At 44.6% G+C, this 18,191-nt stretch overlaps 1 protein-coding gene across 1 annotated transcript in view; it reads right to left on the bottom strand.

Moving 5' to 3' along the window:
• Positions 1-1,180: 1,180 nt before the first annotated feature.
• Positions 1,181-18,191, bottom strand: part of WDR88 (WD repeat domain 88) — a 37,833-nt gene continuing 20,822 nt past the window's right edge. Inside the window, exons 5-11 of the mRNA XM_049864741.1 lie at positions 16,159-16,297; positions 14,663-14,792; positions 13,572-13,759; positions 12,036-12,118; positions 10,374-10,442; positions 3,676-3,768; positions 1,181-1,357 (exon numbers count right to left, since the gene is read on the bottom strand). Coding sequence (XP_049720698.1) covers positions 1,181-1,357; positions 3,676-3,768; positions 10,374-10,442; positions 12,036-12,118; positions 13,572-13,759; positions 14,663-14,792; positions 16,159-16,297 — 879 coding nt within the window. The remainder of the gene's footprint in view (positions 1,358-3,675; positions 3,769-10,373; positions 10,443-12,035; positions 12,119-13,571; positions 13,760-14,662; positions 14,793-16,158; positions 16,298-18,191) is intronic.

Here is an 18,191-nt window from a genome sequence, read left to right as displayed (position 1 = left end):
GAACGTATGCACAAGAAGGTTCACGCCACTATTATTTGTAACAAAAAAAAAAAAAAAAAAAAAAACGAGAAGCAACCCAAGTGTCCATCAGTTGGGGAGAAGAAAACATCTATGCATGTCTTCAGTCATGTGAAGGCTCCAAGACCACTGGACAGAGGTCGCTAGCAAAAGGACTTCTGTGCTCAAGGGAACCCAACTCCTGAGAGGCCGTGGAGTGGATTTTGGACAACGTTTTTTTATTCATACATGTAAATAAATGTGTAAATACAGACAACATGAGTCTCATGGGTCACCTAGGGTCATCAATGCCCAAATAATGACTTCCAGGTTATGGGGCTCACACAGAGAATCACTGTATAAATCAAACCTGCAATCGAGTTTTTTAAATGGACTAAGGGGCATACTGACGACATTTTAATGAAAATCAGGTGAGCCATGTCAACTGGCAAAGCCGACCCTTCGCGTTCATTAACTGAAAGCTTCGCGCTTCCTGAAGGAATTGATTTATGTATGATGTGCTGTGGAAGCCTGAAGAGGGTTGCATGTGTGTGAGCATTCTGGAAATTGATTAGTCTGGGGTAGAGAGCATGAAACATCCTCTGACAGAAACGCCCACCAACCACCTTTCTCTCCTCTGGACCCATCCCCAGGCCTCCCTCTGCTCTGGGCATGCCACACCATCTTGGAGCCTTATCCAGGGAGGCACCCACAATGCCTTGCCACAGTACAGCCTCATCCACAGAGGACACATTCTTGTAGTCATCTGACAAATGCTTCCTCAGGGGCTGTTGGTGCCAGGCCCTGAAAGCTGCCTTAAGGGCAACTCCAGACACCAAAAAGAATGTGAGTACGTAATGTGCTCCACAAATGACACTGATGAACACCAGGACATGAAGCTTAGAAATAGCAAAAATGCTTCTAGAATTCACATGCACACTTGTTTTCCAAAGAAACGTAGATTTATTCTACACGAAAACAAAAAGATAATGTTTGCTCCCCAAGGGTGCTGTGGGGCTCAGGAGGCAGCAATGTGCTAGGGACCCAGCCAGGGCTTGGCCCCTGCCCCAGTCCAGTTGGCCTATGCAGTTGGGCATTGGCTCCAGAGAAAGGTCCCTGCAGAGCCCCACAACCTACGCGATGGGTGGACCATGCTCAAGTCACTCAGAGGGCACAGGGGCCATCAGTCATCCTTGCATTTGCTGTCCCCGTTTGCCAGGGAGTCCTCCCTTTCCAATGATGTTGATGCCACGTCTGCTGACGAGTGCCTCGCATCCATCCGGCAGAACACACATTTGGTGAATGTCTCAACAGAGGTGTCGCTTTCATAGATGGAGAAAGGCCTGTCACATCCTTCACACTGCCATGAAATATTTTAAAAGAGCGGAGAGGAAGTGCTGGTCAAAGGGGACCAAGGCATGCAGTTAGAATTCTTCCAGCTGACCCAACCATCTTGGACTGGGCCAAGGAGAGAGCTGTCTCCCCTGTTTGGTGTCTCCAACCCCACAAATGGGCAAATTGCAGGCCACAGAGAGAGAATGACCACAGCTTCCTCTCCCTTTCTTCCCCCTCTAAAGCTATGCAGGTACTTCCAGGTATCACCTGAATGGCCTTATGTCCCCTGTCATGAGGATAAGGCGTGCAGGAATGGTGAGCCACATGGCCTTGGGGATGACAGACAGCGGGCGTCCAAGCTCATCCACTGCTCTGTGCAGAGCACAGTTATGGGGCTGAGGAGCTGGGATCCCAGGGACACTCAGCTTTTACAGAACCATGAGAAGCAAGCAGGCAAGATTTATAAACAGCGGGGGTTTTAATTGGACAATGCAGGTACTGAGTGGCCTCCTTTCCTCTGTCCCTGAGGACAGACAGCCTGTTTCTGACCAAAGCACAGCGAGAACATGGACACGAATGGCACAGCTTGCTCATCTCATCTGCTTCCCACAAGCCAGAGAGCAACCCCACGGAGTGCGGACTCTCAGGCCATGAGTAGCAGTCTCAGGTATTCCCACCACAGCACCCAAATAAAAAACCCGCTGCTGTTGATTCTGACTTGTAGCAACCCTATAGGACAGGGTAGAACTGCCCCATATGGTTTCCAAGGAGTGCCCGGTGGATTTGAACTGCTGACCTTTTGGTTAGCAGCCTGAGCTCTTAACCACTACGCCACCAGGATTTCCCGCTACAGCACAGTCCCCCTGAAATGAGCCTGAAGGAGAAGCACCCTGCCCTGGCACTGCAAGCCTCCATGCTCTTCCACCCTTGCCCAAAACAGGGCACTGAGGCCTTGTTCCTGGGTTGACGTCCTATGCTTCTCCTCTAGGGCAGACAGCAGTGCAGCTGCCAGGTCCTGGCATCCTGTGGTCCCAGGCACCTTGGGCCTGCAGGGGGAGGCTAGGCAAACCCCACCTGGGACAGGCCCTCTGGTAATTCTGGCCACTGAGGCTTCTCATATTGATTCAGAGCAAGTCAAATGCTGCGGGTCATCTTGGCTACAGCTTCAGGAAGGTATCTTCTTTCTTTCTTTGCAAGAAAGAAATCAGATCTTGAACCTACCTTATTCTACAGCATAACTTCCCATGGTCCAACACTTTTACCATGGGGCTTACAAGGAGGCAGCTTTCAGGCCCTCCTCAGCAGCTGGGAGAAGATTGGGGCAAGTATTGCCCTGGAGCTAGTCACCTTCCAGAGTCTCAGGACCAACATGACCACAAAGTCCTTGAGGACCAGCTGGCCACAACGATGAGGTCCCCGTGGTTTCCACCCCTCACCTCCCTGCCCTGCAGCACCTGGAAGAGGCTCCTTGCCTGCTCTCAGCTGGGTCTTCTGAGAGAAGACAAGCCTGGGTGGTCCCAGGATTCCAAGGGGGAGGAGGACTCAAGAGTGCCTAACATGGGCTCCTCAGTCTCTCTGAGGTGGCAGCCAGACATCCGCCAAAGCGGTCCTGGCCAGGACTGGCCCTCACTAACAGGGGAGGAATGTCAGAATAGCCACTGTGGCCAACCCTGGCTGGGCATGGTGAAGGAGATGTGCTCACTACCACCAAACTCTTCCACTAGGAAAACGCAGGTGCCAGACCCTCTTCCATGGGGAATGAGGCACTGATGGCCCTGCCAGGATGTCCGCTGCTGGGACGTAGGAGGGTGGCCCCTGCCCCAACTGTGTGCCCAGCCATTCCTCTACTCCCCAGTACTCTCTCAGGCCTCACCTCCTCCCTTTCCCCCTCACTCACTCCACTGGCCAGGCTGGCTTTCCTCACATTTACCAGGCTCGCTTCTGCCTCAGATTCTCTTCACTGCCCTTGCCCTCTGCTGCGGAGTTCTTCCCTTGAAGACCTGCATGGCTCACTCCCTCACCCCCTTCAAGTCTTTACACAAATGAAACCTGCACTAACCGCCATTTAAAATATTGCTACCTTTGGCCCTTCCATTCCCCTTTCCTGTTTTATTTTTCTCCAAATTACTTTTCACCATGTGACTTACTACATATTTTCCTTGTTTCATTATTTGTTGTCCATCTCTCCTTTTAGAATTTAAGCCCTCTTAGGGCAAGAATTTTAGTCTGTCTCTTCTTGGGTATATCCCCAGTTGTTCAATAAATGTTAATTTAAAGAATGAATTAATTTATAGAGTGAATTAATGAAAGCTTCCACTGGGCTTAATTTTACCTGATACTAACCTGTGTCACCTTTAAGCCCTTGGCCTTTTTGTACTCGATTACCAAAGGAATTTGGTCAATTTCTTCAATATTCCATAGTCTCATGGTCTTATCCTGAAACAAGTTAAACAGCAAACCAGCAGTCACCAGACAGGCTCATTAGGCTGTGAGGACCTGGCAGGTGCGTTGTATACAGGTCGTATGTGCACAACCTCAACCTTCAGAGGAGTAAAATGAAAGTGGCCAGCTGTCTCCGTTTCTCTGGGACCATCCCAGCTCTAGCACTAAAAGTCCTATGTCCCACAAACCCTTTCCAGGATGCAAAACGTTCCATTTTTCAGCGATGAGTGTGGAAGTTTGGAGGAAAAGGACAAAACCTATAGAAAAAAACAAACCTGTTGCCATCGAGTCGATTCCGTCGAGCAGTGCCATAGGACAGAGTAGAACTGCCCCACAGTGTTTCCAAGGAGTAACGGCTGATTCAAACTGCCGACCTTTTGGTTAACAGCTGAGCTCCTAACCACTGCGCCACCAGGGCTCCTAAACCTATATCCCAAAACTAAACCCATTGCCACTGAGTCATTCCAAGGGGTCCCAAAAATAGGAAGTGAAAGCAAAGTGATTTTTACTTTCAAATGAACAGGCATAGATCATTTGCCTTTGGTAGCTGCTGTCACTGTCCCCTCCCCCCCCACCATCACTAATGTTGTCAACTGTAATTTGCAATTCACAATAATGGATCATCCATTGTTATATGACACCAGGTGATGCAGCTTAAGTGTGCTGTGATCATGAATGTTAAAACAGTCTATTTTTTAACTTTGCCTGTGGATTAACTGTTGAACTTTGTATCACAATAGTGCTACTATAATTTTTAACATTGTGAATATTGTGATCATATTTTCTAAAAGTTCAGATAATGAAAATGAGATCAATTACAAAACCAATGCCAGCATGACCCAGACATCATCAAAAAAAGAGGCTAACCAACTGTGCTTAATGACAGATGGGAAGACACGTAAAACAGATTGTTGTTGTTAGCTGCCATCAAGTTGGCTTTGACTTATAACAACCTTATGTACTGTATAACAGAATGAAACATTGCCCAGTCCTGCACCATCTTCATGATCCTTGGTAGGTTTGAGTCCATTGTTTTGGTCACTGTGTTAATCCATCTTACCAAGGACCTCCCTCACCTTCACCGACCCTCCACTTTACCAACCACGATGTCTTTTTTTCTAGCAATCAGTCTTTCCTGATGATGTGTCCAAAGTGAGACAAAATCTTGCCATCCTCCTTTCTAAGGAGCATTCCAGTTGTTTTTCTTCTGAAACTGATTTGTTCATTCTTCTGGCAGTCCATGGTGTATTCCGTATTCTTAGCCAACACTACAATTCAAATGTATCAGTTCGTCTTCTGTCATCTTTTTTCATCACAATTGAAAAAACCATGAGTCAGGCACACTTCAGTCATCAGAGTGACATCTTTCCTTTTTAAAAAACAGCTTAAGAAGGTAAATAACCAGAACAAAGCATACTGCACAATGTGCAGAAAAAAAATTGGGTTTGGGTAAGGTGGAGGAGTCCCTGGGTGATGTAAATGGTTAACACACACCTCCCAGATCCTCACAGCCTAAAATTGGCAGGGTGAGTCCACCCAGAGGTGCCTTGGAAGAAAGCCCTAGTGATCTACTTTCAAAAAAACAGCCATTGAAAACCCTATGTACCAGAAACCTACTCTGACACTCATGGGGTTACCCTGAGTCAGAATCAACTCCACGACAACGGGTTTTATGATGCAAAAAGGGATGTGAAAGCACATATGGAGATGGCATCTCACAAGTCTGGGATGAGATGGGCAAGTACTTGTAAATCAATCAAGAGCTTTTCCATCTCCCAAAAAATACACCAGTTTGCAAGAAAATGAAATAAAAAGGCATCCAAATTGGAAAGGAAGAAGTCAAACTATATGCAGGTGACATAATCTTGTATATAGAAAATCCTAAGGAATGCACTAAAAAACTATTAGAACTAATAAACAAGTTCAGCAAGGTTGCAGTATACAAAATCAGTACACAGAAATCAGTTATATTTCTATACACTTGCCATAAATAATCCAAAAATAAAATTAAAGACATCATGGAAGATGGCAGAGTAGGAAGCTCCAGGAATCAGTCCCTCTTCCGAATAGCTATTGAACTGGTAGAAACTATCTGAATCAACTGTTTAGAACTCTAGGGTCTGGTCAAACATTTGTAACTTCTAGGGAGCGCTTGATGAAAAGGATGGCAAATTTAGGCATATTTCAAGCTTTGCTTAAGGCTACCCTCCTTCATTCCTCAGCCCCGTGGCAGAAAGTCATGGGGATGCCAGCTCACGTTCCTGGTGTGGCTTGCTGGTGCCAGGGTGGGCAAGAAGGACTTTGTCCTCCAAGAATTGGGGTTGTGCGCTTTGATTGCGTGTTGCTGCTTTTGATTGCTGATAGGCCGGCACAGTGTTTCACACAGTGTTCCAACTCCCAGGGGACTTCCTAGGCTGCATCTGTTGAGGGGATTTAAAGACACAGTACTTTTTTTTTCTTTCTTTCTTTCCCTTTTTAGGAACCAGACATTTAAGGAAATCTTTGTCAGGTCACTGGCTGACTACAGATGTAATGAAACAAACTTCAGTGACCACACACAACAAGGAATATACAATTTGCAAAATTAGTTTGGAAAAGTCACAAACAGCTGGCTCCAGTCCTCAACTAGCAAAAATTAGCAACCCCTGAGGAATGGGAGAATTTGATTGTCAGAGTTGCCACAATGTAAAACCAAGAATGTCCTGTCTTCAAAGAAAAACGATTAAACAGGAAAAGAAATAGAAAAACATGGCCTATTCACAGGATAAAAAGAATTTGACAGAAACCATCCCCGAGTAAACCCAGGCATGGGAATTTTTAAATCAAAGATGTTAACTCAATGGTTTTAAATATGTCCAATGAGAGATGTAATGTTGCTAGTTTTGAAGATAAAGGAAGGGGCCACAGGCCCCTTGTGGATGGTCTCCGGAATATGGATGGTCTCTAGAAGGTAGAAAGGCAAGGAAACAGATTCCCCGCAGAGCCTCCGGAAAGGATTTTAACCCAATGAGACCGTGTCAGACTTACATCCTACAGAATGTAAGATAATGAATTTGTGCTGTTTAAGCTGCTAAGTCTGTGGTAATATATAATAGCAGCAGTAGAAATACACTGAGTGATCTTACATTTCCTAATTCACCAGTTTCAAGTTAGTGTCCTGTGGGGGAACAAAACGAGAAATTTCGGTAACAGGTGAGTTGGTCCCTTACAGTGTAAAGCTGAGTCTGTCAGATCTTGCCAACAGTCGTACTTCTTACAGTATAGCAAGCAGTGTGTTAAATCATGTTAACACCAAATTCTCCTCCTGGCTCTTAGGTACTTTGATTTGAAAATTGGAGTTTCAAATTATCTTCTCGATTTCCATGAAGATTAATAAAACTGCAGAAAATGTAAAACAAAATGTATTGATCTCTTAGCCCGATACAAAGTAGACTGTGTTCATCTACGTATTCAGCAGACAATTAAATGTAAATTTTGACAAATTGCATTCCGTATATAAACTTCTTACCAAAGAAATTTTTAAAAATCCTACCTGCTATGTACACAATGCTCCTAAAAAGAGGTGTGATTTGATTATCTGTGATACTGAATCTTTCATAATAAAGGTTTTTGATCCCTTTTCACCTTCCTCAAAATATGCAGAAGCACTTAATGACATTTTTACACTCTAGAAACGGAAGGAGGTATTTTCATTAGACACGTGCCTAAAAGATGGTTATTATCATTGCTGGCCTTAGAAAAGGTGTTAAAATGTTGGCCTGCCATAAAATCATATTTTAAAGTGTGGAATGTGAAGAATGTCCTCTAATTTGGAAATATATTGAGGATGAGAGTGGAAAAAAGGATTACAGTAAAAAAGAAATTTATATATTGTTTCATGATCTTTGAAGAGGTCACAATAAGACTGAAAAAGGATGAACTGACTGGACCTGAGTTGTTCAATGTTATGTGTAGGTTGCAAGAAAAACTCACACAGTGAAAAAGTATAGTGATTCACTTCTGGAAACAAGACTGCCTTAGTACTCAAAAGGAAGAAAAAATCACCAGAAAAGGGAAGCCAAGTTAAACAGAACTTTCTCAATTTCTTTACTAAAACTGTAACTTACCTGGAATTCAATTTCACAAGCTCAAATTGCCTCTGTGCTTTAAAACCATTTTACCTGAGAAAGAGGTTTAACTTATGATGACAACCAATACGTTTCAGAATGTTTAAAAATGATGGATATTTTACGCACATACAGCCTATATGAAAAGTTTATGGCAGCAAAGGACCTGATTGACAAACAGCTGGTCTAACAAAACACACCTGTAAATTAAAAGTGGATAGACATTTCTGGAACGCTGAAAACTAATTCCTACCAACATAAAAACCTGTTGTTGCTAGTAAGGAAAAGAGGAAGACCCTCAAAGAGATGGATTGACACAGTGGCTGCAACAATGGGCTCAATGAGCACAACAACTGTAAGGATGGCGCAGGACAGGGCAGTGTTTTGTTCTGTGAGTCGAAACCAACTCGTCGGCACCTAACAACAACAACAGCAACAAAATCTTAAGTTATTCCATGCCCAAACACTTCTGTTGAGAGGATATTGAATTTGATGTCCTCACATTGGACTGACACCAGGAATCAGTGTAGAATGGGATTGGTAAGAGCAGAACTCCAAGTCCACTCGAATTTTCCATTTGGCTGTCTTCGCTTCTACCAGTACATAAAGGAAGGATGTCCCAAAGGCTATAGGCAGTTCAGAGAAGTATTATTGGAAAGGGAAGCAAAAAAGTACAAATATCCTACTGTATTATGGGACAGAAAGAACAAATCATTGTGAATTTTTATGAAATATAATAGCTATTTAATCAGTCCTATTTTATTGTGTTTATATCCTCTTTTTTAAAAGTCATGCTTTTATATATATCTTAAGAAACACAGTAGGATAAAAAAAAATTAACTATCCAATAAAAGCTTTCTAAAAAGTCAAAGTAAGTTGCTATAACAGAGGACAGAAACATTAAATATTTTTATTTTTTCTCATACATATCATTTGTTCAATTAGTCCTACTATTAATTACTACTAACTGCCACTGTTAACTTGCTATTACTGTTTTGTTTAAATAATAGCATTTATGTAACAGAAAAGTAAAAAACACAGAATAACATATAATTTCAAATAAACACCTGAATTTCGTATTTTTATGTCAAAGTGGCAACACATTGGCATAGAATTCCTTAGTATACATTATTATGGTTTTTTTGTTTGGTAAGGCTGTGTTCCTAAATGTGTGTTTCTCCTAAACAGAGAAAAGACCAAAGTTGTCAAAGATTTTATTTTACATGGATCCACAATCAACACCTATAGAAGCTGCAGTCAAGAAATCAGATGACGCATTGCAATGGGCAAATCTGCTGTAAAAGACCTCTTCAAAGTGTCAAAAAGCAAAGATGTCACTTTGAGGACTAATGTGTGCCTGGCCCCAGCCATGGTATTTTCAATCGCCTTATATGCATGCAAAAGCTGGACAATGAATAAGGAAGACCAAAGAAGAATTGACATATTTGGTGAAGAATGTTGAATATACTACGGACCACCAGAAGAACAGAGCCCTGGTAGCACAGTGGTTAAGAGCTCAGCTGCTAACCAAAAGGCCGGCAGTTCAAACCCACCAGCTGGTGCTTGGAAACCCTATGGGGCAGTTCTACTCTGTCCAATAGGGTTGCTATGAGTCGCAATCAACTCAGTGCCAGGAGGTTTGGTTTTGTTTTTTGCCAGAACAAACAAATCTATCTTGGAAGAAGTGTAGCCAGAATGCTCCTTAGAAGCAGTGATGGCAAGACTTCATCTCACTTACTTTGGACATGACCAGTCCCTGGAGAAGGACATTTGGGCGCAAAAATGAGATCACATTTAGCAACAATTGTGAGGATGGCACAGGACTGGGTGGTGTTTTATTCTGTTGTACATAGGGTCACTATTAGTCAGAACTGACTGGAGGGCACCTAACAACAACAACAACAAACACTGTGTTCCAGGTTGGCTCTCTAAAAAGTTGGTCACACTAGACAGAGACTTGCCCACAATCTCATAGACCCAGAAACCCCCAATCTAGAGAAGGACATGGATCCAGTAAATGTGGGGAAGGTAGGACCTGACTTCCCTGGAGCTCACACTTGGAGGACACCCCTCAGGATATCCTGGGTCAGCCTTTATATGCTATTGAGACAGGAATCCTAAGATGCAGTGATATAAGGAAGGAAGCCCCACCTGGAACTTCAGGTGGTCTCTGCTGCTTGTCCATGAGCTGATACCTTCCCTCCAAGGCCCTTTGTTGGCTTCATCTCTCACCAGTCTGGCCAGACCCTTGCTCCCACCAAACTCAAGTATCAGTGATACAACTCAAATATCTCTGGCAGCTCTTCACAGGAAGAGATGGAAGGACCTGCTCTTCACCTTCCCAGGAAGCTCCCTGAAGGGGGATGGCTGGCCAGGCGTGGGCTTCAGACTAAGCCTGCCCAGGAATTATACGTGGCAACAACAGGCCTGTTATCACCAATTCTGGAAAACACAACAGAGCTTTTAAGTCACTCAACGGTTGGCCACTTTTACCTTTGAAGCAGATAGGATCCATTTCTTGTTGTTGCTAATGGCAACATCCATCACCCAATCACTATGGCCCTGAAGAAAAATAAAATTTTAACAAGGACCTAGATTAAAAAAAAAAAAGTCTTTATAACTACAAGAAAAACAAAACTCAACAAAAGTCAGAAACCCAATGTTGCTTGCATTTAAGTAAGCACAATTAATTGTGCCCCCTGGTTCCATCAATGATATTTAAGGTGGAATACAAAGAGTAAAGGCTTGTGATTCGTGTGTACACTATGGCAATGTATGTGTTTTTAAAAAATAGAACTGAGGTGTTCAGCAGGCTGGAAAAAAAAAAATCATTATATCCCCAGCTAGTCCCAGTGCATCTCTTGTGTGGGAACGTTTTTTGTTTAGGAAATACCAGTCCTGTGAATGATGGGGGTTTGGCTGCAAGTAACTGCAAAGCAAACCCACCCACTGTAGCTTAAGAAAATTGTCCCCCCAACCCCCACCTTCCCCAGTTGAAAAGGAACTCAGAGGAGATGCATGCCCATGCTGGTTCAGACACTTAATGACGTCAGGGGTCTGCAACAGCATCCTTACTATTCTCACAGACTTTCCCTTATGGAAAGGGGTAGAAGCTGAGTCAGCGTGGTGTGGCAAGAGGGAAGGGAGCAAGAGAGGTTAAGGTGCTCTGATTAAGGAAAGGACAAGAATTTGAGGGCAGAAGAACAGAGAGAGAGAAGAGGAACTAGGACAACCTGATAGAGGTACAAACCGACTTTTAAACACAGAGAGTTTGAACATTCAATTTTAGGATGTTTACTTTGCTGTGATGTTAACTCACTTCACCTCTGCAAACTCTAGGGAAAGATGGCTCAGACAGTCTGGACCCCAGGGGCCTGAACGGTACGGTGCCCAAGAGGACACACTGTACATTTGGGCCAAGGGGGACAGAGAGACCAAGAGTCCTGAATGCAAGAATTCAAAGTTAGAGATGACCACGAGATCGCAAGACCTAGGACTATGCAGAATTCTTGGGAGGGAGGCGGGGGCACCTGGAACAGGACCAGTGAATTAGCCGATCCTGTGACTGCCTAACCTCAGAGTTATTCCTGTGTTAGATAAATTCATCACTTTATTATAGACAACAGCCACTTCAAGTTGAGTCTCCTCTAACTTGCAGCCAAAAGCACCCTGATGATGCCCCATTTTGGAGCCCCACAGCTTTCTGTGCTTCAGTCATTAGGGCATTTGTCCCTCTGGTATTTCTGCTGTTCTTGAATTCTTTCCCACCTCTGGAGCTTTACATTTGGTGTTCCATCCACGTGAAATGCCCTTCCCCAAGATCCTCGCTCATCCAGTTCCTCCTTGCCACCAGTTCTCAGCTCAAATGCCATTTTCTCTGAGAGGCCCTCTCTGCTCACTCACTCTGGATTCGCCCCTGGAGTCTACTTCTATGATGACACCCTGTGGGTTTCTCTATTTCACTCATCATTGCTGATGATTAGTTTGCTGGTTTCTTGTCTGTCCTTCCCACAGAGGTGTTGGCTCCCTTCGTGGGCATCTCGATCTGCCTCACCCACCACTGTATCCCCGGCACCTAGCAACCAGCACCCAGCCCGGAATGACTACAGAATGATGCTCAGTGCTGTACCCATCCTCTATCTGACCCACTCCTACCTTCAAGGAGAACTTCCGGCAGCCTTCTCCTACATCCCAAATAGCCACAGTCTTATCGAAACCTCCAGACACAAGGAAAGAGGCTGCAACACAAAATGAGAGTTTTGGGAAGGGGGTCGTCTTCCCCAGCCAAGTGCTTCCTCCTCTGGTGAAGCCACAGTTGGCTGAGGATGCGTTTGTAAGGTGCTCCTGTGGCTCAGTCTGAGGGTGCTGAAGCTCCTTCCTGGTGTGGCACATTGGCTCCCAACCAGCTATTTGTCTCTGAACCCAATAAAGCTGAGAGAAGCTGGTAGGGTGCTCCCGGGTGAGATTCTGAGGCTGGCACGGACGTTGGATGCTTCTAATGAGGAAAAGTTGTTCAGAAACGTCCTGGTATTTCTCAAGATTAGCCCTGATTGTGCGTGCACTGGCAGGGAACCCCCTCCTCCAGGGACACACTAAGCAAGCCCACTCCTCACAGGGAAGGAGGAACATAACATTTGGCTCCTGGGAGTTAAGAAGAGTCAGTGCTTTCTCTGGGGCTCGCCACCTACGGCAGCTACCTGTCATTGTCCCTGCTCATATCCATACCCTTTCATTTGGCAACAGCTCCCCAAGTTTCCTGTGGGGAACCACCCTCACCTACACTCACTCCTGCTTCAGAGGAGATTGACCCTGACCTCTAGTTCTGGAGGTAGGCACTTCCCCCAGACCTGGCCACTCAGAGCCCTTAATCCTCCACTAAAGTGACTGGATCAGACAGGCATGTGTCCCAAGTTAAGCCAGTGGAAGTTTTCCCCAGGAATTGCACTGGCACCATCTGAAAGGGGGTCCCTCTTTCTCCAGGACCAATTTTACCAGGGCCACCTTTGTCTCCTTGGAGGGAAAGGCCAATACAAGAGGGAAGCTGAGCTGAGAAAAAGAGTAAAGAGTTGGGTTCCTGACTGTGTTTGAGTATCTGGAACCAACCACGCCTAAAGTCAGACCTGCTTCTGGACTTTTCCATTATTTAAAAACAAAAAACCATTGCCATTGTGATGATTCCAACTCATAGCAAGGAGCAGCTGGGGAATTCAAACTGCTGACCTTTTGATTAGCAGCCAAGCTTTAACCACTGTGCCACCTGGGCCCCTCTCCATTATACCAAAAAAACACTCCCTTGCCATCAAGGCGATTCCAACAGAGTAGAACTGCCCCATAGGGTTTCCAAGGAGCACCAGGTAGATTCAAAGAAGCAGCTGAAGTCTTAACCACTATGCCACCAGGGTTTCCCTTTCCATTATAAAAAAAAAAAAAAAAATTTTTTTTTCAGGAGCTGATAAATTCATTTTGCTGCTTACGCCACACTGAGTTGTGTTTCTGTCACTTATAACCATGTGCCCATGGATCTCCCTCTTGACTTTTTTGTTCTCATGGAAAATAATCCATATTCACTGGTGGCATCATTGGAAATCACCTCTCTGGGTTGTACTAAGGAAAGTCCACATGAACAGAACTTGAGAAGCTCTGGCCCAGCATTCCCATGGTTACAGATCCTTCTACATAGTAGTTACTCACCGTCTCTGGCAAAATGACAGGAGCTCACAGACCCTTCGTGGCCCTGCATCAGAGTCACACAGGCTCCACGGTTTCGAAACTCCCCTGTATGGACATCCCATATTTTTAAAGTTTTATCCCAAGAACTTGTACACAGAAAATGGCCGCTGAAGGTAAAACAGCAGTTTGAGATTGAGTTGGTATGCGCCCTGAAACACAGATGGAAGGAGTGCACACATTGATGCCTCACTCCTGGAGGATCTGAGGGCATTCAGGGAAAGGGGAGGAGGCAGCACTGGGTCTGATCTCATGTGACCTAATAAACAGCATTCCTTTGATCACTGCTTACCATGGGCCAGATGTTAATTGCATCGGACTTTCTCCCACCTCTCCAGGGTTTCTCAACCGTAGCAATTTTGATATTTTCTGCTGGATAATTCTTTGCTGTGGGGGGCTTCGGAGTGCATTGTAGGGTGTTTAGCAGCATCCCTGGCTTCTACCCACTAGACACCAGAGTGCACCCCCCCATTTTGTTGTTGTTGTTGTTGTGTGCTATCAAGTCGATTCCGACTCATAACGCCCCCATTTGTAACAACCAAAAATGTCTTCAGACGTTACCAAAAGTCCACTGGGGGCCAAAATTTCCCCCAGTTGAAAACCACTGCATTGTGGTTTAAAGAAAGAGAGCAACTAAAAAAGCCATCAGAGGCAGTTGATGGGCTAACCAGCCTTTTCAGGTTGGGTCCTGGATGGCACTTACAAAGTAGTTCTTTCCTGTTCATGGCAAAAAGACAGAAACTTACAAAGTCAAGAAGCTGAGCGAATCCTAAACAGGATAAACCCAAAGATACCTACACCAGACATCTGACACCCATCCTCACCCACAGGCCACGGCTGGTGGTTTCCCCTGGCCTGCCTGCTCCTGCCTTTGCCTGTCTCCAGCCTCCTGGAAGCACCCATGAGGAAGCCGGAGTTGCCTCCAGTTGGACGCTGGCTGGCAAGCTGAAGGTGCAAGGTAAAGTGTGCGCACTGAGACCATGAGGGCACGAGGGGAACGTTCCACCAGCCTCCTGGCTGCAGGATGGAGCCCAGCCTCCCTGGCCCCTCCTCACTTCGTGATGGTGAGCAGCGTGGCCTGGGACATAACATCCCAGATCTTGATGGTCCTGTCCGATGAGACGGAAGCCACCTTCTGGCTGTCATGGTCAAAGCAGCATGCTGTCACCGACCTTTTGTGAAGATCTGAGATACAGGGAGAAGAACTCATTATTGTGCAAAGGCACCAGGTTGCACATCTGGTGGCACATGCTTCACATGGCCTGGAATGTTCACTATACCCCCCGTCAGCAACCACAGTACAGAAACATGACCTTGATGCCCATACGGAACTATTCACTTGCACGAACATTTCCTGGGTGCCTACTACATGCCAACCTTTGAACAATGAACCTGGCAGGCCTGCTCCCTACCCTGCAGAGCTCCCAGCCTGATGGGGAGACACGCTTGGGCAGGCAACAACTCGCGAAGACTGCACGGTACATCACGGCTCCCAGCCAGCAGGAGCCTCGTTCATTCTTGAGAGGTCAAGGAAAGGACCTAAAAGTTAGCAAGAGAGGCGGGAAAAAAAGAGTGCTGCCTGCAGAAAGAGCAGCATATGCGAAGGCCTGGAGGTGGGACGGAGCAGGTAGAGGTGTGGTGTGCAGCTGAAACTTGGAGTGTGTGCATGAGGGTGACCATAGGGTAAGTGGAAAATGCACGCTGTGGGGCAGTACACACATCATGGCTCTAAGCCAAAAACCTGTTGCCATCAAGTCGATTCCGACTCATAGTGACCCTATAGGTCAGAGTAGAGCTGCCTCATAGAGTTGCCAAGGAGCGCCTGGTGGATTTGAACTGCCGACCTTTTTGTTAGCAGCTGTAGCACTTAACCACTACGCTACCAGGGTTTCCATCATGGCTTTAGTTGGTAAAAAACAAACAAAAAGACATGTGGGAAATAGTAGGTGTGTGCGCAAACACACACACATGCACATACACACACAGCGAGTTCAAGAAAGCTGCCCGGCAACATGTTGTTAATAATAGGTACTTCTGGGGATAGACAGGCAGGGACAGAAGCTCTCACTTTTTACTTCCCACGTTTACCTAATTTTTTTTACAATGATTTTTTTTTAACTTTTTATTTTGAGATCATTGTGGATTCACATGCAGCTGTAAGGAATAGTACAGAGAGATCCCACACACCCCTCACCCAGTGTCTCCCGATGGTAACATCTTGCATAACGACAGTACATTTACCCTTAAAAGTACAGGCAAAAGTGTGAAGAAGGATGAGCCTCCACTCATTAAAAGATTAGGCTTTAAATGGCCGTATGAGGTTGGAAAGGAGCACTGTTCCATTCATTACAAGCAGGAGACTGAATAGAAACTCACGATAATCTATCTTGGAAAAATGGTCTGTTCTTTTATCAATCAGTGTCCCAACCTTAACGATGTGGTTCATACAATTACAGTTTCATCAAATAGAGCAATCAAAAGTCATCAGTCAAATGCCAAGTGGCTGTGACCGCGGCTAAGGGAACCGAGCAGACAGTCTGTGCAGCCTCACCTTTGACATGTGACACTGTAGTGGCGTTTACCGCATCCATTATACAGATTCCAAAATCTACATCCAAGGCAGAGACCACGTATTTACCATCAGGAGAAAGCTTACAGGAGACTATGAAGTTATCGTGCTTGATCTTCCACTGAAATTAGCCAACAATCAAAAGGTTGTTTTCATTCTAAACCAACAGAACTTTCTGTGATGATAAAAATATTCTATACACGCACTAACCAATATGGTAGCCACTAGTCACATGTGGCCATGGAGCACATATAGAAACTGGATTTTTAAGCTTAATTTTAACTAATTTCTTTTAATTAATAATTAAAATGTTCTCTCTTGACTCTTGACTCCTGTGAGGGAGACCACACCAAGGCTACGTCCGGGACAATATACAGGGACAGAGAGAGCACATAGCGGAACTGGTGGCAAGGATCCAGTAAAGACCCGGTTTATCCTGTTCAGTTTGGATAAACAGGAGTTTATTGAATGTCGGCCCTCTGCCTGGCATCAAGGATAAGACACTACAGTCCCAGTTCTTTGGGCAGCTCACAGTCTCCTGGGGGAGGGTGGAACCAAACCACAAAAAGGGGACAATAATCACTGAACAACATAGGAAAGTGGGACCTCTCACAATATTATAAATGACAGTATTACCATTGTGAAAAAAACCATTGTGACAGTTTTAAAATAAGCCCACAAATTCTTCAACCATCCTCCCTGAATGAGGTGGAGTCTCATCTCCAGAGCCTTAAATGTGGGCTGGACTTATAGAGACTCACTTCTAATGAGTAAAATATGGCAGACAAAGGAACAAATATTGTATAATCCCACTTAAATGAAATATCTAGAAAAGGTAAATGTATAGAAACGAAGGTTTATTAGTGATTATCAGGGGTTAGGGGACGGGAGAATGGGGAGTTATAGCTTAAGGTATAATGAGTTTCTGTTTGGGGTAATGAAAAACTTTTGGAAATGTATAGTGGTGACGGTTATACAACATGATGAATGTAATTAACGTCACTGAATTGTACACTTAAAAACTGTAAACTGTCTATGTTTTATGTGGTTAAGGGGAAAAATTTTTGTTATACAGTATATATTTTTGCCACAATAAAACTAAAAAAACAAAACAATATGGTAGACGTGACAGTTTGTGACCAGGTTATAACAGGCACCATGTCTTCCTCCTTGCTCTCTCTTGGATCGCTTGCTCTGGGAGAAGTTAAAGACCAAGTCCTGAGACTACCCAGGCAGCCCTTTAGAGAGACCCACATGGAGAGGAACTGAAGCCTCCTGCCAACAGCCATGGGAGCGAATCACCTTGGAAGGGGACCCTAGTCAAACTTTCAGATGGATACAGCCCTGGCCACCATCTTGACTACGACCTCATGAGAGACTCAAGCCAGAACTTCCTGCCCCCATATTTCTGACCAACAGAAACTATATGAAATAATAAATGTCTGTTGTTTTAAACTGCCTATGTTGGAATAATTTGTCAGGCAGCAGTAGTTAAACTAATTCGGCCATATAGTTGGCAAATGGCATAGATTGCTTGTGTAATAAAAATAAATAAGAGTACTTTTAAAGAAGAAAAAGAAAAACATCCCAAATGGAAAAACTGGTGAGAGACAAGAGCAGAAAATTTACAAAAGAAGAAATAAACTTTTGGGAAAGTGCTCCAAGTCAGGAATAATCAATGTAAGCCTTATTTTTCAGCCCCGAATTTGGCTAAAATATTAAAAGTCATGACATTCAGCACATGAGGGTGAGAGATGGTGAGCTCTCATGAGTGCCTGGGGTATAAATTGGCCCTGCTTTCTGGAAGGCTACTGGGCAATTTAATTTCTATATATTGTTTAAATTAATAATAAAAGCTGGCTATACATCCTTTTAAAATTGAAGCATATGTATTAAAAATACGTGCAAACTTTCCTCACCAAAGCATTGTCAATAACAGAGAAAAGTGAAAAGTCTCAATGCCTGTAACAGGGAATGGTGAAATATGGTATGGCCTGTCTCTAAGGAGGAATCCC

The sequence above is a fragment of the Elephas maximus genome, chromosome 21, assembly GCF_024166365.1.
Source record: "Elephas maximus indicus isolate mEleMax1 chromosome 21, mEleMax1 primary haplotype, whole genome shotgun sequence".
In the NCBI taxonomy this organism is placed as follows: Eukaryota; Metazoa; Chordata; class Mammalia; order Proboscidea; family Elephantidae; genus Elephas; species Elephas maximus.
This window is presented reverse-complemented; position numbering and strand designations above follow the sequence as displayed.